We start from the raw sequence: 27,856 nt of genomic DNA, 5'->3' as shown, positions 1-27,856 counted from the left end.
TCCAAGAAACTACCTGCTGTCCCAGATCATAAAAGACATTTAACATCTTTGTTCTCTAACTTATAGGACTCGGGTCCCTTTGATGCAGTGGTCACAGGTGACCATCAACAAAATCTATATTCTTTTGGATACACTCTTTCTTACTATTCTTGGTCACACAATAATAGACAGAGTTTTCCAGAGTGGTCTCATTAAGAAGAAACTGCATCCAGGAACTGGATAAGGATGTGTAGTCAGCAGTCTGACATTTTTGCTTGCTCACTGAAAGAAATAGGTTTAACACACCACCAAGATCCTGAAATTAACTCCAGTCTTCAAAGCAGGTATCTTCTGCTTTTCTGATGTGCAAGAAAGACAAATTTTACAGATTATTCTTAATCTGATCAAACTAATCTGTCAGAAGAAGAGGGTTGCTCATTAGAAATGCAGCCACACTGATATTTGCAGCAGGGCACATTTTCTACTTGTCACTAGATACCAACCAGACAGTTGGACCAGAGAAGATATGTTAGCCTTGTAATAACCTGTGAGGTGAAAGGGATAAGTGCCGTTTGAATCCTTAGCACAATCAGCTGTGGCACAAATGCCACAGAATAAACAGGTTAATTCAGAACATAATGTTCTAAGAGCTAACATACTAAACATGGGAATGACTGAGTAGCCATGTCTCCACCTGAAACAAACACTGAAAAATGCAATAATGCTGTTAAGTGCTGGTCTTTCACCAGAACCAAAGGTGCTTTATGCTTCCAGTGCTCTTTATAATCATTGGCTGACCTGATGTCAGACAGGAGTACCAAGGATGATCAAATCAGTGTCAACACACATTCATTAACTCTTTGGAAAGCCTCCATAATTTCACATTCATGACAGAACTTAGTGTCCACATTTATAAGCAGAGAAGGCAAGGGGAATGGAGGATTTTTTATGACAGCTGTCTTAGAAGGATCTGAGCGAGCCCTGGCTGACAGTTGGTGAGGTCTCTTCAGTGATTTGTATTAATACTGAAATATATCTAGATTTATTTCAATATATATATATTCATATTTACAAGAATAAACCTGTCTCTCACAGTATCCTTCTGGACAAAGCACACAGCTGGATAAACACATCATGTGATGGGTGAGCAACTGGCTCACAAGCTGGACACAAAGGGTTGTAGTGAATGAGGTGACATCCGACTGGGGACCTGGCTCTAGTGGGGTTCCACAAGGCTCCATTTTAGACCTTATGCTCTTCAACACCTTCATAAATGACTTGGACATAGAACTGGAAGGAATACTAAGGAAGTTCACAGACTCTCTTGAAATAAGAGAGGCCCTGCAGAGAGACCTTGACAAATCAGAGGGCTGGGCAACTACACACCAACCATGTGTAGTTCCACAAGGGAAAGTGCTGGATTCTGCACCTGGAATGGGGAAATCCTGGATGTAGGGACAAACTGGGGAATGAGAAGCTGGAAAGCAGTGGCACAGGAAGGAACGTGGGGCTCCTGGTTGATAGCAAGCTGAACATGAGTCAGCAGTGCCCTGGCAGCCAGGAGGGCGGGCATGTCCTGAGAACATCAGGCACAGCATCACCAGCAATGCAAGGGAGGGACCTGTTCTTCTCTGTACTGGGGCAGCCTCACCTTGAGCCCTGTGTGTAGTTTTGATCACCACGAAATAAGAAAGATACTAAACTATTAGGGAGCATCCAAAGGAGTGCAATGAAGATGATGAAGGGCCTTGAGGGGAAACCTTATGAAGAGTGGCTGAGGTCACTTGGTCACTTCTTCAGCTTGGAGAAGAGGAGACTGAGGGGAGACTTCATTGCAGTTACACCTTCTTCATGAGGGGAAATGAGGGGCAGGCACTGATCTCTTCTTTGTAGTAACCAGTGACAGGACACAGAGGAATGGCCTGAAGTTGTGTCAGGGGAGGTTTAGGTTGGATACTAGAAAAAGGTACTACCCTTCATCCAGAGGGTGGTTGGGCACTGGAACAGGCTCCCCAGGGAAGTGGTCACAGCACCAGCCTGACAGAGTTCACTAAGTGTTTGGACAATGCTCTCAGGCACATGGTGTCATTCTTGGGGATGGTGCTGTGCAGGGCCAGGAGCTGGACTCAATGATCCTGGTGGGTTGCTGTAAACTATGCATCTTCTGTGATTGTGCAACTATTTTACTCATTATTTTACAATACATACTAAGATAAGAAAATGTCATACCTGTGTGCAATTCAATTGGACCAAGAAGAATAACGGGTTTTAAATTTTTCATCTCTTGCTCAAACGTATCATAGTGAACTATTTCTTCTTTAATTTCAGACAGGGAGGGACCAGTAGCAAAAAATTCCTGTGTGTAGTTTAAAATGTCAATCAACAAATGTTCTTTTCCATAATTTTGGTAAAACATGTTGTAACTGTAATTCAGTAATTGCTGAAAATATACCATTATTATACTTGTTTTTAGCCTTCTGTAGCCTTGCAGCATCATAAAATGAATGCTTATAAATTTCTCTGTCACTAACACTCAACCTTGTTGGGAAATTCCAACCAAATTCAACAGATAAAAAGGTAACCCAGACATATTAAGGACCTACTTGTTTTGTGAAAAAAGGTGATGAAACAGAGATCAAAGACATGCCCACACTTACCAAAAGACTACCTCATAAGCCAAATTATGTGGGAAACAATCACAATAAAACACATTTTCTAAATAGTTCCCTGAGCAGAACTCAAGCGTAGAAACATTTTGTGATTTTGAAAAGCTGCAATTCAGCAATGTTACTTAAGACCTGTATTGATTATGCTTACACTGCATGGCCAAGTAATAAATGCTGAAAGCTTTATCCCACTTCTACTCTTCAGTCCAAGAGTACCCAGACAGGTAGTGGAAGGGTTAGCATAGTGGAAAAGGAAGAATGTAGAAATTAAACATGTGCGTATGAAACTTAACTGCCTCTTTATTGAAGCTTTCACTGTAGCAGTAGCCTATTCCTCAGTAGTAACTAGATCAAGCTAGTAACATTAATTACATTAGACTTAAAATTTTAATTTGGCTAACAGGAAATTTTCAGCCCTGCTTATGAATTGGTGGGATTTTAACCCACATAAACTCATCTTGAATTTTACCATTTCATGGTCACTGCAGCATAAAACTGCCCTTGAGCTTCACCTTCCCCACCCCCAGCTCCTCCTTGTTGATGAGAACAAGGTAGAGTATGGCACCTCTTCTCATTGGCTCTTCAATTACTTGGTCAAAGAAGTATCATCAACACATTCCAGGAACCTTCTCAATTGCTTATGCCCTGCTGTATTGCTCCTCCAGCAGATATCAGAGTGGTTGAAGTCCCACATGAGGATCGGGGCTTGTGAGTGTGAGGATGCTCCTATCTGTCTACAGAAAGTCTCATCTGCTTGGACTTCCTGGTCAGGCAGTCTGTAGAGGATCCCCACTATAATGTCATCTGTCCCTGCCCTCCTTTTAATCCTGACCTGGTCTTCCCTGCTTAGCCTTCCTAAAAAGCCTGTGTCCCTCCATTCCAACACTCCACTCATAGGTGCGATCCCACCATATCCCTGTGATACCAGTAGCCTTGCAGGCATGTGTATGTCTCTAACTCCTCCTGTTAATTCCCTGTGCTACCTGTGTTTGCATAGATACATGCCTCATACCAAACTGGATTGGTTTTTTGTGGCCAAAAATCCAGAGTTACACAAGCAAAATAAAGCAGTTACCAGGTTTTCAGAATTTAGAATGGCATAGAAGCAGGAAAAGGCAAACCAAAATACAAAAATTTATGCAGAAATAAAATGCTGTTACTTCTCCTGTAAGAACAAGGAGGAACAAGGAACCTGTTAATCTGTATTAGCAGATACAGTACCATTCCTACAGAAAGATAAAAGAATTTCAGGTGTAAATGTGTTTTCTACATCTTTTTTTTTCCTTGATTTTTCCCAGTGTTTTCTGATTTCAAAAGATAGGATTAATGAAGAATAGTTCTGTAAGTGATAATGATTAAACTGACCTGAAATTTGGTGTCTTTATCTTCTGTCCACAACACCTTATATTTATCAAACTCTTGCAGAACTTCACTAACTCCTTCTTTTAGAGAATTCCCAGCAGAAGAAAGAATCACAATTATTTTAGTAATAGCTTCATTTTCTGCAACACCTGCATAAAAATTTTTTAGCTTTCTGACAACTTCATCACCTCCTTCTGTAAAATAAAATTATATATAAGTCAATGAACTGTTGACAGTCTGATTAGAATTCTCTTCTAAACCTATGCATACCAAATTGAGCAATGATGCTCTTCAGTAAGGCTGAGTATCCTTCAAACATCTGTCACACGGCTTAATGTGAAGTACCAGCTGCTAGCTCATGCCAGGCACTATACAGCTACAGCAAATTCAGTCTAAAATGAACATTTTCAAATGGAAAGAAAATAGTCTTCTTCATTCACAAATTTCACTTTCCCCCATTGTAAGCAGAACATCAAAGGCCTCATAAACATTCCACATAATTTAATAATTTTTTTAAGATTTTAAAAATTAAATTTTTAAATTGCATATACTGCTTAAAGCAGTGTAAAATTCTTGAACACTTTGATTAAGTTATGAGACAATCAGGGTCAATATAGAAACTGATATTCTTCAGATCTGATGAGCTACTTCTTTCATAACAATCCCTGAGCATTTTGAAGCAGGTTTCAGTGAAGGAAGAAGAAAAATCCACCCTTCCCACAGCATATATTGTTAAATGAAGGGAATTTGAGGCAGCTCCAAGTTCTCTTTTACTCTGAAGGCCTTTTCTGGTGTCTGCGTACTGGAAACAGCTCAGATTCATCCATCCTTACCAGTGTACTACAAAATCTCATTGATACAATATTAACATACGCCCCCAGGTCTTGCTGGTGTCTAGTTAAAGGTGATAAAATGGTCATTTGTTGATGCTGTATTTTGACACAGCAGAAGAAAAGACTGAGTGTCTGATGAGGATTAGCTCCTGCCACCCTGCTTGAAGCCCATTAAAAGAGGTGAGACTCATATGGGACACGTCAGTAGAAGAATAAAGTAACAGCTCTGGACTGTCAGAAAGAAAAACTTTCCAAGACGTTAGAGACTTTTCAAAGGAATGATAACAAAGATATAACTGGATTGCATATCACTGTGTCAAACAGCTAAGAAAACCCAATGGTAAAAATGTATTTAGGCTTTTATGGTGGCTTGCAAAATGTATGGAGAGACACTTGGAAATAATATTAAGAAATAAAGTATTTGACTAAAATGGATGTAGGTCTGTCTCCAGTCAAATATTTTTCATTCACGTGAAAAAACATTTGGGGTGTTTCCAATCCAATCTAGGAATACATCCAGTAATTAAAATCTTTCCTGAAGTCTGGCTCTTGCTGTATTTCAATATTTCAATGAGATTTAGTATAAAATAATGGTTTATGGTTTCAGCTATATCATTATGGCTACATTCCACAATAAGAAGGGAAAAAGATTGGCAAACAGCTTACTTTGCCTTAAGTAAAATATTCAGAATCTAGGAATTTTTCAAAGTTTTTTCTTATTGTTTTTCAGAGTTGTAATACTTATGTAAGCCTGAAAAGCTTATATAGTTCTGAAAAATACAGCTAATTAAATCAAAATAAACCACCAAAATTAATGTAAAATAATCCACAGTATGCTTCTCTGATGAAAAATGAGCTTATTCACAAATATTTATATATGGCATAGTTATTAAAGCAAAAAGTAAAATAAAAAGTAAAACAAAACCTAAACACACCACTTACTTTCCCCTTTTTTGTTTTTTTTTCCTTGTGATCCAAAGCCCGCAGAAGCTGCTTGCTGTGTGCCTGGTTCTGTTTTTAAAATAGATTTTTGCAAATGCCTCTGTCCCCACTGAGCAACTCCTCGATTTACTTCCAGTGTTAAATGAATCATGCGATTGATGGCATTCTGTATATCATCTAAACTGGGAACAATTACCTATTTAAAACAGTTGAAACATTTTTGAAATAAATGCAACTGATTGTCATTTTTGAGACCTCAGTTTTACTCCACTCATAGTGAATTGCAGAGTTTACCCCAGAAGAGAAGCTGGAAAATATAACTTTAGCAGGTTGTCTGGCTCACAATTGCTTCTAAAAAGATCAAACACATTGTGCTGACCTACCATCTAATTATGCACTCATAGTGTGGGTGAAATGGCAACCAAGTATATAAGCAAATAGATTTACTGGCTTTTTTTACAGCTATTTTAAAAACTCTTACAACATTTTAAGCATCATTTTTATAATGACTCTCATATAATATGTGGGAATACATCACAAACCTTGTTTTTTTATACTCTAGAACCACAAAGCATTAGAAATTGCATGCTATGGTGCAACCGCCGCTTCCCACCCTTCTCAGGCCTGATGTATGATCAGCCACATACATAAAAAGCAAGGCTCTTGCAAACTCTTATTAGCATTAGCAAAGTGGTATTTTTTCCAGAATTACTTATTACTGCCCTGGATCAGCCAAGCATTTGAGGACTGCAAAGAGAGATGTACTTCCTTTGCAGTGGGTAAAGCTTGGTGCTTTATGCTTCTACAAATATCAACAAGGTAAACATTGTACACTTTGACAGAACTTACATATCATGTGTACACACACACACAGTGTGAATGAATAACAGAATGGTGATATGAACACCAGTTCAACGTCAAAGGAATATCACCTAAGAGCAGAACCTTTTTTTCATTGTAATTTCAATATAAGCCCATTCATCTTTATAAGACATTTGAGAAAATTTGTAACCTTCTCTCATAAAATAAAAAAAATATATTGCTGACACATAGTTATCTTATTCTACAAAAGGAAAACAATCTAATGCTTTACTTCTTTGCAATTGAGCTGCCTTTTTCCCTCTGTACATAGAAATCCACAACTCCTTTTTCTGATTTTGAATCTTCTATTTTTGTTCAGTGTTCCTCATTCTGGTCATCTAACTTTGTATTTAGGTGACTAAAGCCAAACCGAGCAAAGATAATGCTCATTATTGAAATTCAACAAAAGGATTTAGATTACACAAGAAAGAGTTTAATAATACCAATATTGATACTAATAATAAAGCAAGATGAAGAACCAGTTGCAGTGATGCAACTACTACATGTCAGGAGAACTGTAATCACTCTGCAAAGAGCATGAATGGACAGATCGCAATGTAATTGCTAAGCCACAGAAGGTTAAACAGCAAGGTTCTGCAAGCAGCACTGAGACAGAGGCCAGGGCACTGGGACTGCAAGCACATTTCATCAGTGCTCTCAGCACATCGAAAGATGTGAGCAACTGCTCTCCTTTGGAGCAGATGCTGGTTCAGTGGAAATGTGCCCACACCCTGCACTTGGGCAAATGCAGAGATAACTCTAAGACAGTGTACCTTAGTGTACCTGTATCACATAAAACTTACCAGATCGCGACTATCAAGGTGCACTTCTGCTTTTATAAAAGGAGTGATGTCCTCATATTTGCTGTAAAATTATTTTGACATGTATCATAAACACCTCACCACAAAACCTCCTTAGTTTATCTGAGAAATATAATTTTGAGCTACATTTTCTGACCAAACCCATATGGAGAATTTCACATGAAGCTATGTACTATTTCCAAAACTTACAGAAGTTTCTTGCTTAAAGGATAAAGAAAATAGCTAGAGCTCCACCATTCTGACAAAGGTTAGATTGGATCCAGCCATTGCTTTCAGAATTTTTAATCCAGAGTATTTTCTGATTCTGGATTTTAATCTCTCTGGTTCAGAATGATGGAAATCTGCCTGTGCTTTGAATAGGGCATAAGAAGGTCTCACTGATCATTACGTGCAACAACCTATTAAGAGCAAAATTGTTCCATTATATTTTAAGTAAGTATTCAACATAATGGGAAAAAAGTTTCAAAAATGACAAGCTAGTGCAAAATTATAAAAAACATGATGTTAACCTATTCAAAACTAAAATTAAAACCTGAAAACATGGCAAAAAATAAAATTTTAAGTGGTGTGGTATCATATAGTGACCAAATAAGGGAAGACTCAACAATATGATACAGTAGACAAATATCAAGGAAACAACAAAAAAATTCCTATTTGCTTTGATAAGAATTTCAATACATTTTTTATGAAAAATGTCCTTAGAAAAAGAAAAAAGTAATTCAGACTTTAACAAACATTAATGACAAAACATTATAAACTTCACTTGCTTGAAATAAATTATCTTAATAGAATTCCAAATAGGCTTTTCAATATACAATATATTACACTGAAACAATTCTGTCTCTGAACTGTATGCCTGTTCAAGCAGAGAAGAATCTATAGAAACCATACTGAATATAGGAGACTGATTTTGTATGGATGTTGCCATTATCATGAAGAATTCATAAAGCGGGAATTCATATTGAGGGAATCCTTCATTTTCAACTTACATTGGAACACTTATTCTTCTTTTAATACGATCCAAAGACAGTCGGGTTGCTTTCTGAAGGCTGATTAGCAGCCGGCGACTGAAATAAGCAATTAAGTCTTTACAGTTCTGTAATAAATAAACCATACATTATTTAGCACCGTGTTCACATAGGAACCTGAAAATTATTGCAAAAATGTTGTAAGACAAACCTAATAGATTTTGTCAGAAGGAATTTATGCTGTAAGCTACATGAAAAACACAAAGTGAAAAGTTGGGGGGTTTTAACTAAGTAAATAAGTAAAAGCTGCATGGAAAAGAGAATACAGTATGTGAAGAAATAGCTTGTCTTATTCAGATACAGAATACTGAAATCTGTTTGAAATACACTCCTTCAGAAAAGCTCTCCACATTAAGAAAAGAATAAACACAAAACCAAGCCTCAAACCTAAACCACAAATTATTCAAGAATATTGGTGCACATGTAGCATTTTTGAAAAAGAGACAAATACAGTAAAATGCAACGAGATTAAGAATCTGAAAATACGGCAACATGAAATTATCACTATTAAAAAACAATGCAACCTTGTAGAATTATTGCATTTGTACTTGCTAGTTTGAGAGTCCTTGTTCTTTACTTCTACTTTCCTTCTCTGCTGAACATGAAGAAATTGCATTCTTCATGGAAAAAGTAAAAATATCATCTTTGTGGATGAAGTTGGAAGAGAAGGATAGAAAGGATGAAAGATCCTGTCTACCCAAGAAGAAAAATCTGTGTTATGGCTTAGGCACATTATTGTCTCCAGTTTTTACACTTACCACTCATGTCAAGAATTTGTTTAATAAAGGTGATAATTGGAATAACATGCAATATACTTGTGAAAACTAAAATCCATCTTAAATGCACTTTTTAGGTAAGCTATTTCATCATTTGTACACTACAATTGATACTGTCCATGTGATGTCTTTCTGTAACATAGATATGCAGCTACCAAAACCCAAGATACTGTTTACTAATCCAATTGCCCTAAAAATAATTTCCTTATTTTCACAAAACACCTTTTTAAACTCTTCTTCTTTATCGTTGCCCTTGCCATCTTCACTTTGAGATCCTTCAGCAGGAGTTTTTTCTTTCTCCTTTTCTTTACTATCAAATGCTATATGTTTTTCTTTTCCTGTAAATTAAAAAAAAACATGTAATTGCATATATATTCTGCTTTAAAGCATGTGGTCCACTAATTAGAGGCAAAACAATATTGACTTTTATTTTAGTAACACCTGGATCACCAAAAATTTGCTTTATTTCATGGCACTTTTTCACACCAGGAATGTGGTTTAGAGTCCAGCCTATAAGCCTTAGCTTAACAAACAGGGTGAACTACCAAGCTGTTACTAAAAATGGACAGGCACACATGAATGTATCAGTGAAAATGGCCAAAAAATCAAAATAAGCATAAAGAATTTAACAAAAGACAGAAAAGTATCTTTGTGTCATCTTTTTCTGTTTGCATTCTATTGAACCACCTAGAGTATTGACCCTGCCTATGCCTCTATAGCTGGAGAAACCTGAACCCAGAAGGAAAAAATCCCGTGAAAGAAAAGAGCTCCATTACTGATTAAGCATCAAAATAAATTTTTCCTTAAAACATTTTTTTCCTCCAAATACAAACTCTTGTAACAACACAGGATCTTCTAAAATCTTTGTAAGCCATTCCAGAGAAGTGGGAACCAGCTCAGTGGGAAGTGGGAAGTGCCAGCAGTTGACTATACTAATTTAAACTGACCAGCCAGCAAAGCACATAATTCTACTGTGGCAAGAAAATTAAAAACAGAGGGACAGTACCAAACAGCTAACAGAGCTGAGAAGAGTGGAACACTGGATTTAACTACCTTGTAATTCTGAGGGTTTAAGAGATGGAAATTCATAATTCTTTTCAAATAGATCTATTAGATCTTGAACAGCATCTTCAATGTGCATGCTTTTGATGTTCAATAATTCGGAACATTCTTTAGTATAATCCTGTTAAATAAAAATATCAATGCATTGTCTTAGTATCACTGATAACCTTATTGCTGTTTTTCTTCATGGAGATTCAAAACATTTCCCTGAATGTTGTATTAATCAGACCAAAACTATTTCAATAAAACATATATATTTATTAATATACACTTGCATGTTTATAAAACCTTCTGTTACATTATCACTATATTTTTAATGCCTAAAAAAGCCCCATTTTTAAATGTAATGGTACTTTCATGTGCTTAAAAAAAATCCTGAATATTGAAGAAAGATCACACTCTGAATCTGAAATTACCCAAATACTGTTTCAACTGTCCTTAATGATTTTATTTACTTGCACTGATTTGATAATTAATATATTTTTAGCCTATTTTGGAATAAGAAAACTTTCAGATTTTCAAATATACTTGTTGGAAAGTATTTTTTGCCTTCTCCTTAAAAACAACAATTTGGAAAAAATAGGGGGGAAGAAAGGCTATATATCTCTGAGGTCCTTCATGCACAAAAAATCTCACCTAAGTACAAAGCACTTAAAAAAGATTATTTACTAAATACTACAGCTAAAGTATCTCAAATACCAAAGAACCAATGTATCTTCATATAAAATATTTTAACCAAAATAATTTAATTACAAATAAAGTTCTGTATTTCCACATAGAGAATTTTTTAGTTTTATTTTCATTTACTAAGATATTTTTTCTAATATGCTCTAGAATTCAAGTTGAAAGATGTAAAGTGGCACACACCTCATTGTCAGTTAACAGATCCTCTATTTTGATAGGACCATCTACTGGTAAGCTAACTAAAGAAGTACTTGATATTTCTTTTAATATTGAACCAATCCGCACGTCACTTATAATAGTAACCTAAAAAGAGAAAACCACATTAATACCATGCATTTATCTTTAAAGCATAATGTATTGCATTTTAGAGAGCTCTAACAGGTAAAAAATGTTTTGCAGAAAAATAAATGCAAAAATGTTACAGAGTAGAAAATTCTCCAAGTGAATAATAACAAGAGTTATGCTAACTTAAGGGTTATTTACAGTGACTAGACAGACTCCCAAAGAATCCTGGTTGGTTTAACTGTAGTTTTAGGCAGACAGGCAGTAACAAAAAGTCACACCCTAGATCATTCCTGTCATGCAAGGTACACTGCTTCTAGATTAAACAAAACAGAGTAATAGAAGAAGTTACACCAATATAATTGGATTTTTATTCATGATCTTACTGACCACAAGTCTAGCAGCAAGGCAAGTGGGGGGGTCTACTGTAAATTGCTTATGGGTTAATCTTCAGTCCTTCTCCTTCTTTTAGTCAACACAGTTTTTGCTGTGTTTTTGATTCTAAATTGCAGCATTATTAGTACCTAGTAAACTACACTGAATTGTTTTTCACCATGGCAGAATACAAGTAAAAGAGACTTCTGTCCATCTTTTAATCTTTTATCTGACATAGTCTGCATCTATGATATTCCATCTTGTTTTTCACAATATACCTCATGCTTCCATTTCACATAACTTTTTTCCTATTTGACAATAACACCCCATTCACAGAAATCAAGAGTCTAACCAAGGTTAACTTTTTTAATTTATATGGGAGGGAGAAGTTAAAAAATGTATACAACCTAAATATTTAAGGAAAATAGTGTTTTTAAGTAAAAACGTGGTTATTTTAGACATACTCAGGCTTACAAAATTGTTCATCTCTGACAAAGACAACCTTTTTCCAGCTTTGGGTTTCAGTGGCAAACAGAGCATTGATCATAATTATGATTTTCTGCCACACATAAAAAGAACTAGATACACTGACTAGTGACTAACAATCTCCTATCAAAGGAAACACAATTTACAATATTGATAGAAGAGATAATAGTCACACAGTTTAATCATCAAGCCAAAGGGCAATCTGACTGTCAAGCTAAAGTCTTGCGAAAAACCAAGCCAATAATGATCCTCAAGCATGTTAAAACATAGAATCATAGTATACCAAGTTGAAAGAGAACTTCAAGGATCATCTGGTCCAATCTTTCTTGGCAAAAGCACAGCCTACACAAGATGGCCCAGCACCCTGTCCAGCTGAGTTTCAAAATTGTCCGACACTGGGGAATCCACCACTTCCAATGGGAGATTATTTCAGTGGCTCACTGCTCTCATTGCAAAAAATTTTCTTCTTGTGTCAAATTGGAAATTCTCCACAACCAACTTATACCCATTACTCCCCATCTTTTCTACGTAAACTGTTGTAAAAAGGGAGTTTCCATCTTCTTTGCAGCCAATCTTCAAATATTACACCATGATGATAAGGTCTCCCCTAAGCCTTCTTTACTCAAGGTTGAAAAAAAACATTTCTCTCAACCTTTCCTCATTTGTCAGGCTTCTCAGTCCTTTGATCATTGTGTTGTGTTGTGGCCCTTCCCTGAGCCCTCTCCAAATGTCTTCTGTATAGCAGAGACCAAAACTGAATACAGTTCCAGGTTTGGCCTCACCAGCACCAAGTAGGAGAGGATGGTGATTTGTTATCACTGCTGATTAATGCAACCCAACATCCTGCTGACTTTCCTTGCTGGAGCAGCACAGTGTTCACAAGGATGCCCAGATCAGGTAGATCTCAGCCCATGCTGCATTCCTGGATTATGTTGGCCCAGTTGCAAGATCTTACATTGGTCCTTGTTGAACTTTGTAAGGTTCTTTCTAGTCCACTCTTCATGTCTATTCAGGTCTTCCTGTCGGGTGGCTCTCCACTTTCCCATTTAGCTTGGTGTCATCGGCAAACTTTGTCAGGGTACACTTGATCCCATCATCCAGATTACTTATGTAGATATTAAATATGGAATCAAATGAATTCAGCAATTATGTGACAAATACCAAGAGAGTAAAAGAGAACAGAGCACCATGCAGAGAACTGTGAGGAAAAAAGCACATTCTCCTTCATTATTTTATGGGCTGCACAAAGAGGACACAGTTTAACAACATGCCTGCTATGAATAGAGGTAACGTTCCAAAGTTCTCCACTCAACAGTTTTTACATGGAAGTATCTTTCATGCAGCTGCAGTCATGGGCAAGCACTCAAAAACAGGCATTGACTCTGAAAATCAGAGTGAAAGCCCCAGAATCTGAAGACAAGAAGTGTAAATAGATTCTCTTTTAAGGACAGAAGTAAAAAATCAAATATATGATGGGAGTAATAGGAGAGAATAATTGAGTATATCCCTACTCCAAGAAAAGGAACCTATTTTAAAAAGCAATAAAATTTGTATGTATGGTACAAAAATAAGTACAGATTATGTTTGAATATGAAAAATAACATCCTAGAAACAATTTCTGTAAGGTATTGGTTTTATTTATATAGTGAGCAAATGCTTACCCTTCTCAAAAGCTGTCTATATACATGCAGAACTTGATCAGCTTCTTGAAAGAAAGTTTCCAGCGTGACAGATGACCAAGTCAACATGGTAAGACCTTGCCTCAACACACCTTCCATCTAAGCATAAAGATATAATGTCATAGATTAAAAAAAAAAAAAGAGAGAAAACAATTAAAACAAGTTCTATTATTATTATATTCATTAACATTGCTTATAAAACAGAGTGGTGTGCAAGGAAGGCTACAAGTTTCCAACAAAAAAGGCCAAAGAAATTTACGCAATAGAAAGGGGAGGGTAGCGCTTACTACAGCCTCAGGTTTTTCGTTTCTCACACTTCTGTCCAACTTTGTAATTACACAAACTTACACAAACTCTGCAACCTTTTGGTGTGACTACTTACAACCAAAATGGGGAGAGATACTTAGAACATTCACATACGTATGCTTGTAAATGTCTGGCAAAACAAAATGGCTTGTGGGATACATATTCTGCATCTCCAATAAAACCATACCTTTAGTGCACCATGAAACATCATATTGTAGCATTCTACACCAGTGAAGAGACTCTATTTACAAAGTTAATCATTCCTTCTGAGCAAATTTCTGTGTTAAAGCCAGAGATTTGTGGAGATAGATAGACCTCAAAGACCAGATTTTTTGTTCTACTGGTCTTCTATCTCATAGGCACTAAGATTATTTGACTGTAAAGCATATTATTTGAGAATTGTATGAAGGATCCAAAGAACAAATTTTTAGTCTTAAAGGTCTCAGTAAAATCCATTAAGCTCACAATAAATAACATCTAAATAACATCTAAATATTTCAGAATTATAAATTATTATTAAGTTATTTTAATGTCTTATGAGGTATTCTGAGGTGCATGCAGCAATACTAACCTTTTCCATTTTTGGTGTCATCAGATTTACAAACATATTTTGTGTTCCTTTACACAAATCTTCATAAGATTGGACAACACCCTGTTGATTATTAGAAAAGGTAGTATCAAGCAGAATATTTAAAGCATTTCTTTACTCAAGAAAGCAATTTGTCATACCATCAAATTATCTGAAAAAGAATTGAAATCTCCACAATGCTGTATTTGGAAACAATTGTAGAGTTTTACACAGACATTACATACCTATACACAGACATACATATCTATACATTACATACCTATGAACATAATTTCTGGGATGTATGAATTTGTATCATGCTATAGATGGAGGAATGAAAGCCACTTTTGCGCAACACTTTCTTAAGGCACAAAGCCAGAAAAAGAACGATCTTTCTCTAGAACTAAAGACAGCTTGATCTTTAGTGACCATAATTTGCAATATCCTTTTAAAACTGAGTAACATATCCTTTAAATACTTAAGTCAGGTGTGAACTCAGTTTTAAAATATCCTCTTCTCTTATGCCATACACACACACGGAGAAAAGTCTTGTATGATGCACCTTATCCCCAAGATACAAGCTCTTGAAATAACACCATAGCAGAGACTACAATAGGTATAACAAATGTAACTTCTCTTGCAGGTGACCTGCAAAATTCTTCACATTTCTGTGGCTCACCATATATTTCAAACCAGACTAACTCCAATATTTCTTCTCAAAAACTCTAAATTTTCAGACTGTGAAAACTATTTGTATAGCTTAAATTATTTCATGACCAGAGTATACTTAGTGTGCCATTGGGTATATGAAATATATATTCTTATATTTAAGTATCTACCAGCCCACACAGGACTTAGAAGGGGGTTTTCAAATGAGATTCTCTATGTCCACCTGTGCATTCTGCAAATTTACCTTAAACTACCTCTTACCCAGCTTTGATCTTTAGCTATAGAAAAAAATCCATGTTTAAACACTTTCCCTTTTTAATTTTTTTAAACAGCAATCATGATACTTTTCAAGTTTACCTCTAACTGCAACTTGTTTGATTTCAATTTATCTTCTATTATTGCTAGTTTGACTGCTTGCTCTGGTACTTCCAGACCCAACTTTATCATACATTTTGTCTCTCGCACAATCTCTAGAATCTGGGGATCAAAATTAACCAGGAACTTCTCAGTTGTAGGATGACGCACAAGTATCGTTGATTGTAAGACTGTAAAGACATTGTAGTATCAGTTTCTAAGACAAACAATTGTTTAAATTCTATACATTATTATAAAATAAAATGTATATTTATAATATTACAATATAGCGATTAAGTATGTAGGGTTACTTGTGAAATAGTTTCATGTTGTTTTCAGCTAAAGAAAATACACAACCCACTTCCATCATACTATCTTTCTGCCTTTCTCTTCATAAATTAAACAAGCCTCAGATCCAGTCTTATTTGTGTCATAATTTTCCTCAGCCCAAGTTAAAAAATCATGAAATTAATTCTCTAAGTACCAGGAAACACAATGCTTAAATATCAAACCTTTCTAGGCATTTAGTAATATTTGTCCTTAGAGGGACTGGGGCAATACAACTTTATGAATTATTATACTGGGAAAAAAAACCCAGAAAGAATTATTAAATAGTACATATAGAGAATTTAAATACCAAAGTTATCTGTGTCTTAAATTTGTGTCACTAATGTTTACAGTAACATGTTGAACAGTGTACCAAATCTGTAATCTTCTGCATCAAAACCAAGTATCAAGGTCAGTAAAGCACTGAGATTGTATTACTAAGTCTGATAATTGGATCATGACTTACTTGCACATTTTAAGGCTAAACGGGGCTTAAAGAATATCTGATTTTATTTGTCTTAATATTCAACAACAATGTAAAGAAGCAAGTATATATTTAATTACTTACGATATTGTAATTGTGAAATTTCCTTCATCCACGCATTATGATAGACTACCTCAAACTCCACCAATACATATGCAAGTTTGTTGTATGATTGAACAACTGCTTTACCTTCTGGACTTGCCAAGATATCAGAATGTTTCTATTAAAACACAGTACATTCAAATTAAAACTACATCCAAAACCACCCATACCACTTGGTTTTTTCTTAATTTAATTATTGTCTATACATAGTGTATGTTAATACTATGAATTATACTGACAGAGTTCTTAAAAACTGTATCAAATATCTATGATTCAAATTTGCAGGGCAATAAAGTCAGTAAGAACTTGTAAGGAATAAATACTAAATATTTAACATCAGTAAGAGCAATTACTTTAATATACTGTCATAAATACCTGCAATTCATAGTGAAATGGATACTCAGTTCTACTCAAAATTGAGTAAGTGAAAATTTATTGTATAAGTTTCCTTTTTTAATCAGTAATTATATGTATGTCTGTTTTCCTTGGAACAGATTTAGATTATCATTATTCACATCTGAGGGAAACAGGAAAGTGAAAACCTCTCTCAAATAGAAGTTAACTTGGCATGAGACCTAGATGCTTTGTAGGAGCATCACTCAAACATTTCAAGAATTCTTCAAGGTCATTTTCAACTGAAATAGTCTAGTCTGTTCTATTCCAACACTACATCTTGGATCTACAGGGGTTACTGCAGAGTAGTATAAACACACAAAGAAAAATGTTGCTTAGCATATAACAAGTGATACAATCATAACCAGAAATTTTATGATCACTGTACTGAAGACAGTTCACAAAACACCTAATTTTTCAGCACATCAACTTACATGGAAATAGGTGATTGGTTCATTTACCCTTCTGAATAGCTGCCTCACCCACAGTATCTTTCCTGCAATAGGTGGCATGTTTCGAGCAAGAGGAGGGTCATCTTTCTGGGTTTGGTAAAGCTACAGCAAGAACAATATCATTAAACACATGTATTAAAAAATCTATTGAAATGCTAAACTGTTTTCTCTGGTACCACAGTTTCTGCCTCCTCCCAAACAGATTACATTCGCATGGAGTCACACAACAGCTCATGGAGAGAAAAATGTATTTCTTCCCTGACTTGGTACCCTTCAAAGATGCACATATATCAACGCTGGTACCTCTCCCGTCTCCATTATCTCATGCTGTTTCTCAGTTGTGCTTACTTACGACAGAGTCCTGAGTACACCAAAAGGCATTGTGAACCCTGGGGCGGAGCAGCCAGTGTTCAGGATCAAGTCTGACAGCAGACTTTGAAGCCATCTGCTGTGGAAGCAAGCTGTTTAAGGAGGTGGTTTCTGGAGAACCCTTGTGAAGCTTTTCCCCCTTTGCTTGGAACTGGCCTCAGGAGAGGCCCGAGCTAGATTGTTAACTGAGAGCTTTTTCCTGAATAGAAACATCAACACTCTTCTTCAGATACACATATCTGACTATTAGATAACATTTCAGGATTTGGATTTAATTATTCTTGTGGGTCCCTTCCAAATGACAATAATTTAGCATTCTATGATATGCACTTTTCTACTAACTTCTAACCAAAATGCATGTAGATACTCCTGGATACACAGCCCATGCTTTTATCTGTGCCTAAGATGAGAAAATATGTCCCCTACTCAGTGAATGGCTGCATTAAAAAAAAAAAAAAGAAAAGGCCCAAATTTATACTGTACAAAATTTGCATTGACAAAGTATTCAATCCCTTTAGAACCAGCATTGCAGTAGGAGCAACTTTTCATCAGAAAAAAAACTTGCTTGGCAAAGATAAAAGGCAATTTAGTAATATCTAATAATAGTTAAGACTAGTTAGATGTGTTCTTTGACAGAAGAAAGGAGTATCTGGAGCCACCCAACTTTAGGCATGCAAACTCAGGCTGTGATGACACAACTCTTCACTAACTAGCATGTCTTCTTAGCCTTTCCTTGTCTCCAGCAGTCCCAGCCAAAGAAATCCCAGTACCTTCACGATGACCTTGAGAGGAACTGACCTGGATGAAACCCTCTCAGTAAATGTACCTATTATTTTTTGCCTGGGAAAATACAGCTAAGGGTGGGCTACATTATTTTTTTTTAAGCAAGCAGTGCTGCTAAGAATCTGTTCGTCTAGTTAAGCCAGTAATTAGGGGTTCAGGGGTTGTTATATACAGTGTGTAGGCAGGGAAAGGACACCGTAAAGAGTGGTTCAGAGCAGCTTTGCTAGGCTACAGTTTTAACTCACTGTTTTGGGGAAAAATTTTCTAATAAGAGGAGAGTATATAGATATTAGCTCCTTGTGCAAACTGGTATCATTGATCTTACAAAATGTAAACATCTCAGAAAAACTTTTTCAACAGTCTGGTTTTCCAGATTTCCTTTATATTCATTGAAGAAAAATGGGCATTTGGAGGGAATTTTTTAAATCTTCAGGACACTATATAAAATTGATCAGATTAACTCACTCTAGAGTAATTCTTCCTTTCTTTCTTGAGTAGAAAGGGAGTTTGGACATCTAGTTCTGATGCAGATGTTTATTTTACAGGCAAAGTAAAAGTTTAGAGTCAAGTAATATGAGCAGTTCCCAGAACTTAATTCCCATTTATACTTCAGTCAGGGTGCACAAAAGAAATCATTTGAAAATTACTTAATAATGAACATAAATGCAATTCACCTACATTTTACATGTATTTTATGCTGCCACAGCATTTGATAATAACTACTTATAAATTCAAATTAACTGTGGAAGCCTCATTTAATAAAAAAATCCAAAAGGTACATGCAAGCAATGTACATAGCCACAAAAGAATATGCTTCTTTAATTGATGAAGGAATATCAGAAAATATTTTGGTTTATAAAGTAAAATTGTGATGACAAATTTGCCTTCAAGAGGGGTTGTGCATATTTTGTTGCCCACCCACTAAGGCCTGTTTTCTGTAACAGGAAAACAAAAGTAGGATAAATTGAGAGTAAATTAGTGAAATAGGCAGAATAAATAAAAATTATTCCTGTTAAAATGCTTGCTCCTATTTTAACATGATGTTCACAACTTACTGAAAGGAAATTAAATACCTTTTTAGTAGCTTCGAGTTCTGCTACATAATGTTGAAGAATACAACTAACTGTACGTGCAGTTTCTTCTTGAAGGCATGGCATATTCAGCTTTTGAAACCTGTATTAAAAATTGATACCCAAAATGACATTTCTAAAATAATAACTGTTTTAATTTATTTTGGGGTATATGAACATTACATAAAGTGAAATAAGCAAAAATCTAGGAAATTCTTTTGAATCTGGAAATTCTTTTGAATCTGGAAAACTTTTTTCTTTGAGGAAGTTTAAACAAGTTGAAAATTTCTGCCCTGGTGGGTATTTTGGTTGTTGTTGCTTAGTATGTTTTAGGCTTTTCCTTTAGGCTTTCCTCTTGTGTATAAAAAATATTCTAATGAAATTAAGAAAAAGGATACATTGATTCCCATAAGAAAGATAAGACATATATTTTATCATGATTATGTGGTCCAGAATACCAGCAATGAAAAATTCTCAATTAGGCCCTTTGTTCTAAAATTTGCTGGGCTGTTTAAATTGTGCTAATCAGTAATTTCAAGTTACATTAAAATATTTTAAAACATAGTTGCCAATACCTTTGAAGTAACTGAAGTGAATTCTGTGAAGACAAAATTTTCCGAAAACAGGTACGCATAAAAGTCTGTAGCTGCGCCTAAAAAATACATAATTCAGTGTGGGTTTTCAGGTCAGAGAATAGTACTTCGATGATATTTTCTTAACATAATAGCATTTGAAATTGTTACTACTTAAAGCACAAAATGGCAGCCTTAATCAGGCCATGCTTAATATAATTATGAAATAGCTAGTTTCAGTCAAATAATCTCTAAAATATCATACAATTCTATGAAATAAACAAATTAGTTACAAATTTATTCTGCCCAAAATCTGACCACATTTCTTCAGGCTAATAAACAACTTCCACATAGATCATTCTCTCAGGTCTCATAATTTTTGTCATTTTGACTGCAGAGTGAAAATCATCCTTGAGCACTGTTTGATATATTTTACACCTTCCTTTGAAAGGAGAAGGAATGGAAAAAGCCTCCCTCCAGACAAACACAAACTCCATGCTGTTTAGAAGAACAATGTAGCCTATTAACAATCCAAAGTGTCACCGATAACTAGTTCCATAGATTCTTTCCCAAGTAAGTTATAATAAGTCATTATATTACTTACCTCTAAACGTTCAACTTCTGACATGAATTTCACAAAATCCACATCAAATTCTGTTACTTGTGGATCAAGGGTGTCATACGGTTTCTTTTGAAAAATATGGTAGATATTTTTGAATTTTACTGCCATAAGATCTATACCTTCAATTGCACACTGAGTCAGTGCATTAAAATTCTGTTCTACAGCTATCATCTCCATTATCTGAAATAAAGATATTATATTCATGCTCATAATGAATTCTTTGTTATTTCCTCTATAAACTAAAACCTGAGCAAAATAAAATATTCAACAGCCACTCCTCTAGCTACTGCATTCACAAATGTGTTGTTTCTGAGTCAAGTATCTTCAATACTTGAAGCATGGTTAATTCAGTTTTCAACATCAGTTGTCACCACAACTTAACACAAAGTAAAATAATCTTTGTTTTTCTTAATGATAAAGGGAGGTTTTTTATGTTTTACTGCTAGATCCAATAGGATAATAAGGAAAAGGAGTTAAAACACAGCATACTTATGACAAAAAGATATATCAAAGAATAAAAAAAACCAACCCTGCAGATTAGTATGTATATTGAGTGATGAAAAAGTACATCAAAGACTCACAGAATTCCTACCTTGTGATGATTATTGTCTTATCCCTTGCCTGACCTTTTTCTGTACCAAGAAGCACCTATTATCTTTTCCATCCAAAAATGTTAGTTTAAAATCCCTTCACTGCATTACCAAGCTAAATGGTAACACCAAGCAGCAGAATCATCTGAAGAACTGTGTTTGGCAGTAAACATGAGTTTTTAATGTGATTCAAAAAAAGCAAAAGTGTGTTATTTTTCACATAATTTTTAACCTCTTAAAATAATGATCTAGATCAATCAGGTTATTTCTCTCCACACTAAAAGAGATAAATTGACAAGTTGAGAAGGCAATTGTGAGGTAATAGCATCAATCATTGGGATGACTTACTCTGTTGAAGTGCCTATATTCTCTCAGTAGAGAGTTACAGACTCCTTTAAGGATGATTAAGAGAATGTATGTTGGCAGGCATCCACTTTGTAAACTGTTCTTTGGAGAGATGCTTCTTCTTTATTAATAACAATAGCACTGAATATACTCACTTTTTCTAATCTCCTACAAAAAGCTTCAGCTTTTCCAAAAATGTACACTTCTGATACTTCCAATGCCTTTCCTCCTAGATTTTCTGAAGTCTCTTGCCTAGCTTCACGGAAGCATTTCTGATATTCTCTCAACAGACATATGCACTCCTAAAAAGTGAAGGAATAAATACCATATTCATTATGTTATGCTTATGAGTGAGGGACTAGAGTACTCAAACCTATTGACATTCCAAAGCCATTAGTTATCACTTAATCTGGTTTCAGTCAACAGGCAACAACTTAAACAGAGTGGTTTTCTTTTAGTATCTGAAGAAAGTGTTGTCAACATATGAACGAACATACAGTAGTAGAGCACAGTGAACCAGAGAGTGGTGGTGAATGGTGCTGCATCCAGTTGGCAGCTAATCACTACTGGTGTCCCCAGGGATCAGTATTGGGGCCAGTCTTGTTTAATATCTTCACTGATGATCTGGATAAGGGGATTGAGTCCACCATCAGCAAATTTGCAGATGTGGGTGTCAGTGTTGATCTGCTGGAGGGTAGGAGGGCTCTGCAGAGTGACCTGGACAGGCTGGGTAAATGGGTTGAATCCAACAATTTGGTGTTTAACAAGACCAAATGCTGTGTTCTGCACAGTGCAACTGCACTTTGGCCACAACAACCCCCTGCAGCACTACAGGCTGGGGACAGAGTGGCTGGACAGTGGCCAGGCAGAAAGGGACCTGGGGGTACTGGCTGATGGCAGACTGAATATGAGCCAGCAGTGTGCTCACATGGTCAAGAAGGCCAGCGGCATCCTGGCCTCCATGAGCAATAGTGCGGTCAGCAGGACTAGGAAAGTGATTCTTCTCCTGTATTCAATGCCTTTTGGAGAATATAGGAACTCAGTAACTGAATTCCAGAAAAGGAGAAGGTGGAAATGAAGTAAACATTGGAAACCAGTATTCCCACAGCTGCACATATTTTGCCATAGCATATTGCACGCACTTAATTTGTTCTTAATAGGTCGCCATCAGATGAAGAAGAGGAAGACTACCTTAACACTGACTTTTCATGATATGCCAAGGAAATCTTGTATGGAAAGGAACTACTGTAACAAAGTCAGGGTCTATGCAAATACCAGATTTTCCAGGGTAGAGGAAGATGTTACCATACCAGAGCTATACCCTCCTCCATAGTCCCTCTTCCTCAAGATGGAAAAATGTGGAATATTAATTCCTTGGTTGTACATAAAGTAAAGATGCCAATTCCAAGGTCAGTAACAGACCACACTGACAAAGATGAAGCTACTGTAATTACAGCCAATGCCCATGGGCTAAGAGTTGGGAAAACATTCAAAGCACCGTGACATAAAAGAAGCCAAGAGGTGTGAAGCACTTGATACATATTGATATGGACTTCCTTATGATATAAACAGGTAATCAATAGGTTTGACATGCAAATAATAAAATGCCAAAATACAAACATTGATTTTTCCAACGACTATCGGTGTCTCCTGATCCCAGACTCGATTCAAACCAGCATCTGTAATGTATGCTTTACATGTTGTGACCATTTGGTTTGTAACCTAGGGCAGACGAATGAAAAAAGTTTAACAGTAATTTTAAGCTTAATTTGCCTGTTTTACAAAATCTAATGAAATTCTCATATACATGCATCAATACTATCAGATTTGGAATAAATTTCATTTGTGAAATAATAGTGGCTAAAAAATATATGCAATATATACAACAAACACCCTATTAAAAATCTGAGAACACTCCCAAAAGTATATGTAAGTCCCAGGACATATTTGTAAGTCCTATAATTTCAGCAATACATAAACACAGAATATCATCAGTCAAAATGCAAGAACAAAAGGAATTAATTGAATTACAACTATTCTTCACTTACATTGTTGTCTTTACATTTGCAGCACTTATTTAAGGACTGCTCTTAAAGAATTTTGTATCCTAGCAGTATGGCTTTACCTTGATTTCCTGTGGCTATAAAAAGGAAAAACATTCTTCTACTTCTCAACCACAAAAATCCGAAGTTAGTAATGACAGAAGGAGAGAGAGGAGTACGTGCAGATACAGAAGATATATCACAGAGAACAGCTACAAGTAGACAATTTTTCTGTCTATTAAATAATATGAACAATTCAAAACAATTCTCCTGATGGTGTAGTTTGGGTTTTGCCTTTTTTAATTTATATGTTCTCTGTGTTCTTCGCACATGTATTTGCAACTCTGTCGCCTACTGTATTAGTAGCTAGTTTTCCCAGTAATTTTCCATGGCCTTTCCCTAAGCAGAAAAACAAAACTAATTCCAGGGCTCCAAGCCCTGGGAGGTACAAGGCCCTGTGCTATCTCGATTCTTCCTGGGAACCAAAGCTGAGAACAACTCTTCGAGACACATTGTCATGGACAAAGTACAACTAGTGCTGAATGGGGGGCTCCAGAGAAGGGGCTTGACCTGGAGGAAAACTGCAACACCACTTGTACTCCTAATTGGTGTTTTTTATCAATTATGCTGATTTCCTAAAACTTATAAATCCTTGCAGGGGGTGGGCTTTTGCAGACATCTTTCCATAACTGCCTCTGAAGGCCTTCATTAAAGATCCTCTTTTACATTACCTCCTTACTAAAATGATCTTGAGTTTCATTTCCAGATTGGGGAAAAGGCAACACTGACATGAGAGTACTGTAAAGCAGGTCTTAAGTACTCCTAACTGAAAAAAGACTGGAAACTGCCATACCAAAGGCAGCCTCAAACTTTAAGAAAATTACTGATGAAGTTGGAGATAAGACCTGCAGTGTCACTTCTGATGATCACTAAGTGGAAACAAACAGTAAATAGGGACCTTAAACCACTGGATTAAAATACAGATTTTTCCTTGCCATTTCAAGCACAGCTTGTTATTAGCCTCTGTAGTGAAATACTCACTCCCTTAAACCATTAAATAATAGACCGTAGCAAGAGTCAATATAGAAATGTACAAACACCCATTATATGACAGGTAATATATACCTAATGTGATATATAGAAAACAGCCACAGCCATGAATAGATAGAGATTCAAAAGAGCACATACTTCTTAATATCCTAGTTCAAATTGAAAAGTAAAAAAAAATATGCTGAACCCTGTGGTGTAAAGAACCAAGAAAAGCGTGTCTGTAATGAGGGTCTACTGTGAATTTCCCCTGAATTCTTACTGCAGGTGTGCAGTTTAGTTAGGAAGGATTTCTTTGCTACAAAACCATTGTACAAACCATCATTGCATGCAGTGAATACCTGGATTCTGCCAAAGACATTGGTATAAATACATAGCCAGTCTTAATTTTCTCTTTAAGGAAGGAAAATTTATGATCTGAAATTCAATTAACTTTTCAAGTATGACTTGCTTCGGAAAACAAGAACCTTTTGTCTTTCTCACTTTTTGGAGGAACAGCCTAGTCAGATTGATGGCCACCTGCCATTAGGTCTTCAGGGCTGAGGAAAAAAAGAGCTTTTGCCGATTCTGTGATTTATGAAACAACTGATCAGATTAATTCAGATCAGAAGATTAATCAAGAATATAAAAAAATTAACACTGATGGTTTAATTCTCTCATGATCAACAGAGTTCTCTCCCTTTCCCATGCAGAACCCTACTATTTAGTACCATTTTTAAACAAAGGTTCTACTGATTTAAACAAAATTAATTTTCCTTATGAAAAGTCACACAATTTTTGTAATTACTGTTTTGTTTAATATACTTACCTTTATAAGTAATGATGTAATTCTCTCTGAAGTATTGTAAAATTTTGAAACACGGTGAATCATTTGCACAGCCTTTATCAAGTATGGTATTCCCTGTGTCATTAATACCTCAAAGCAGAGTTTCAAGAAAAAAATTACTTCCTATTTTTAGCAACTATATTTCCATTCTATTGTCAATTTCTAAATTACATATTTCCCTAAGTCACATGAATCAGTTTTTAAAATGTCATGGCATCTTACCAAAAATTTTCTTATTAAAAAAGACTAAACATGCTCAATAAGATTTCAAACATCAACTAACAAGAACAATGAATGGCTAAGTTTGATCATTGGTTAAGAAATCATATTAAAGTTGTTACAAGATAAAATAATTTTAATATCCTATTTTGATCGACAAAATTGAACACTGACTCAAAACGTAAAGGTTGCATTTTTTGGTGCAATAGGAAGTATTTTTCTAACAGCAATTTTCTGTGATGCATGCTTTTGTTTTCCGTCAGGTAAGGCTGCTAATGTACTTTCATTTTGATAACAATCTTAACATAAAATGTTTCATTCAGACACTTCAGAAATCTCATTAAATAATTGTCACAATGTTAGTTTCATTAACAAATGCCTAATTCCTTCAAACATCATATCAAACATCTAAGTCTTTCACATATTTTGTGAAATCAATGTTCACACTGTTAAAATCATACTGTGGCATTGCAAATACTCAGTAGCTCAAAGGCTTACAAAGTATTTTGCTGGGGAAAAAAAAGAATAAAAGAAAAGATAAAACATTCATTAACATTATCAGGGTGCTGTCAAAGTTGCAATTCAAAACATCAAGAAAGTAATTTTGGCTATTATCCCTCAATGGAGAAGCCAAGCTCCTGTAATTAAATTTGAGTTAAAAACTCAAACTCATACTGTGAATAGACATAGAAGGCATTTGCATTTAGCAAGAGTGTGAAATAAATGCTATATAGCATAAAACCAACCATCTGTGTCCATATTGTTCATCACCAGCACCACCTCTGAAATGGAATCAGGAGATTCTGAGTCTATAGGTTTTCTTTTTCAATCCTTAACAAAAAATAAAACCCTGAATACTGGACTGTGTAGAAGTTTCTCTGATTCAAAGTGTTGAGTTAAATGCTCGGTCTGAATTTTCATATATTAACCTACTTCAGCACAAATGTCACTGTGTGATACTGCATACACTAAATGCCATACTTTATGCACACACCAAATGTCATCATAAATCCACATGTATTCCTTATTATATTCCTTATTCACTAATATATAAAAGAGTTGTCCATACCAGATACTAAATGCACAGAATGAAGGTCTGTTTAAAACAGGATATATTAAGCTTGGAAATCATTGTTTTTGAGCCGAATATCATAGGAAATCCCACCTAAATTAACTTGATCTCAGGAACATGCTAAACAGAATTGCATGTTAACGTGTGATTAAACAGAAAATCACGTGTATCCAAATTGTTCCAGACTAAACAAAGAACTCTAATTAACTATCTTGTATTAGTAAAATTATGAACTCTTCAACGGGTTTGCACCCACTAATGTCTGTCTTTGTTTATGATACAAAGAACTTTATCTTAACACCTATGAAGTAGGTGTTCATCATTATGGCCTGGTACCTGGCACCCTCTAGTGATTCCTTGAAGAGCTGAAGATAAACAGCTTAGTTACACTGCTAATCGTACTTGCTTCTTATACTATTCCACGCAATATGACCTGTATGTCATATCAAAGTCCTTTTGCTTGCCCTCAGTTACAACTTTGTAGTAGGATCCTAAGCTGCCAGAGATTCAAAAGAAATGCGGCACTTCCTAACAGAGGGCTGGAGGCATATAGGACCAAAATGTGAAGGACTCAAAAACAAAGGAGAATGAGCAGTATTTTTCTAAGGTATTTACTCCTTTCATCCTATTTTGCAACAATCATTAGGAAAATACACCTTTATAATAATTCATGGTTATTATGCCAAATAACAAATATCTTGAACTAGGATTGATTGGTGTACCCAGACAACCAATTGTCTAAATTCTGATTGGCAGGTACTTCTGCAAATAGAAACAGATAATACTGTTTTCTTTATTTAAAAAATGT

At 35.5% G+C, this 27,856-nt stretch overlaps 1 protein-coding gene across 1 annotated transcript in view; it reads right to left on the bottom strand.

Annotated features, from left to right (window-relative positions):
* Nucleotides 1–27,856, bottom strand: part of DNAH8 (dynein axonemal heavy chain 8) — a 118,876-nt gene that overhangs the window by 81,143 nt on the left and 9,877 nt on the right. Inside the window, exons 10-28 of the mRNA XM_053938593.1 lie at nucleotides 25,740–25,847; nucleotides 23,463–23,564; nucleotides 21,998–22,144; nucleotides 20,890–21,087; nucleotides 20,289–20,365; nucleotides 19,717–19,816; nucleotides 17,474–17,593; nucleotides 16,629–16,764; nucleotides 15,737–15,924; nucleotides 14,714–14,794; nucleotides 13,819–13,935; nucleotides 11,198–11,317; nucleotides 10,322–10,451; nucleotides 9,491–9,606; nucleotides 8,454–8,560; nucleotides 7,447–7,507; nucleotides 5,783–5,978; nucleotides 4,011–4,201; nucleotides 2,209–2,335 (exon numbers count right to left, since the gene is read on the bottom strand). Of these exons, the coding sequence (XP_053794568.1) occupies nucleotides 2,209–2,335; nucleotides 4,011–4,201; nucleotides 5,783–5,978; nucleotides 7,447–7,507; nucleotides 8,454–8,560; nucleotides 9,491–9,606; nucleotides 10,322–10,451; nucleotides 11,198–11,317; nucleotides 13,819–13,935; nucleotides 14,714–14,794; nucleotides 15,737–15,924; nucleotides 16,629–16,764; nucleotides 17,474–17,593; nucleotides 19,717–19,816; nucleotides 20,289–20,365; nucleotides 20,890–21,087; nucleotides 21,998–22,144; nucleotides 23,463–23,564; nucleotides 25,740–25,847 (2,422 nt within the window). The remainder of the gene's footprint in view (nucleotides 1–2,208; nucleotides 2,336–4,010; nucleotides 4,202–5,782; nucleotides 5,979–7,446; nucleotides 7,508–8,453; nucleotides 8,561–9,490; nucleotides 9,607–10,321; nucleotides 10,452–11,197; nucleotides 11,318–13,818; nucleotides 13,936–14,713; nucleotides 14,795–15,736; nucleotides 15,925–16,628; nucleotides 16,765–17,473; nucleotides 17,594–19,716; nucleotides 19,817–20,288; nucleotides 20,366–20,889; nucleotides 21,088–21,997; nucleotides 22,145–23,462; nucleotides 23,565–25,739; nucleotides 25,848–27,856) is intronic.

This window comes from Vidua chalybeata, chromosome 3, assembly GCF_026979565.1.
Source record: "Vidua chalybeata isolate OUT-0048 chromosome 3, bVidCha1 merged haplotype, whole genome shotgun sequence".
Lineage (NCBI taxonomy): Eukaryota > Metazoa > Chordata > Aves > Passeriformes > Viduidae > Vidua > Vidua chalybeata.
The sequence above is the reverse complement of the archived record's forward strand: the minus strand, read 5'-3'. Positions and strand labels throughout refer to the sequence as shown.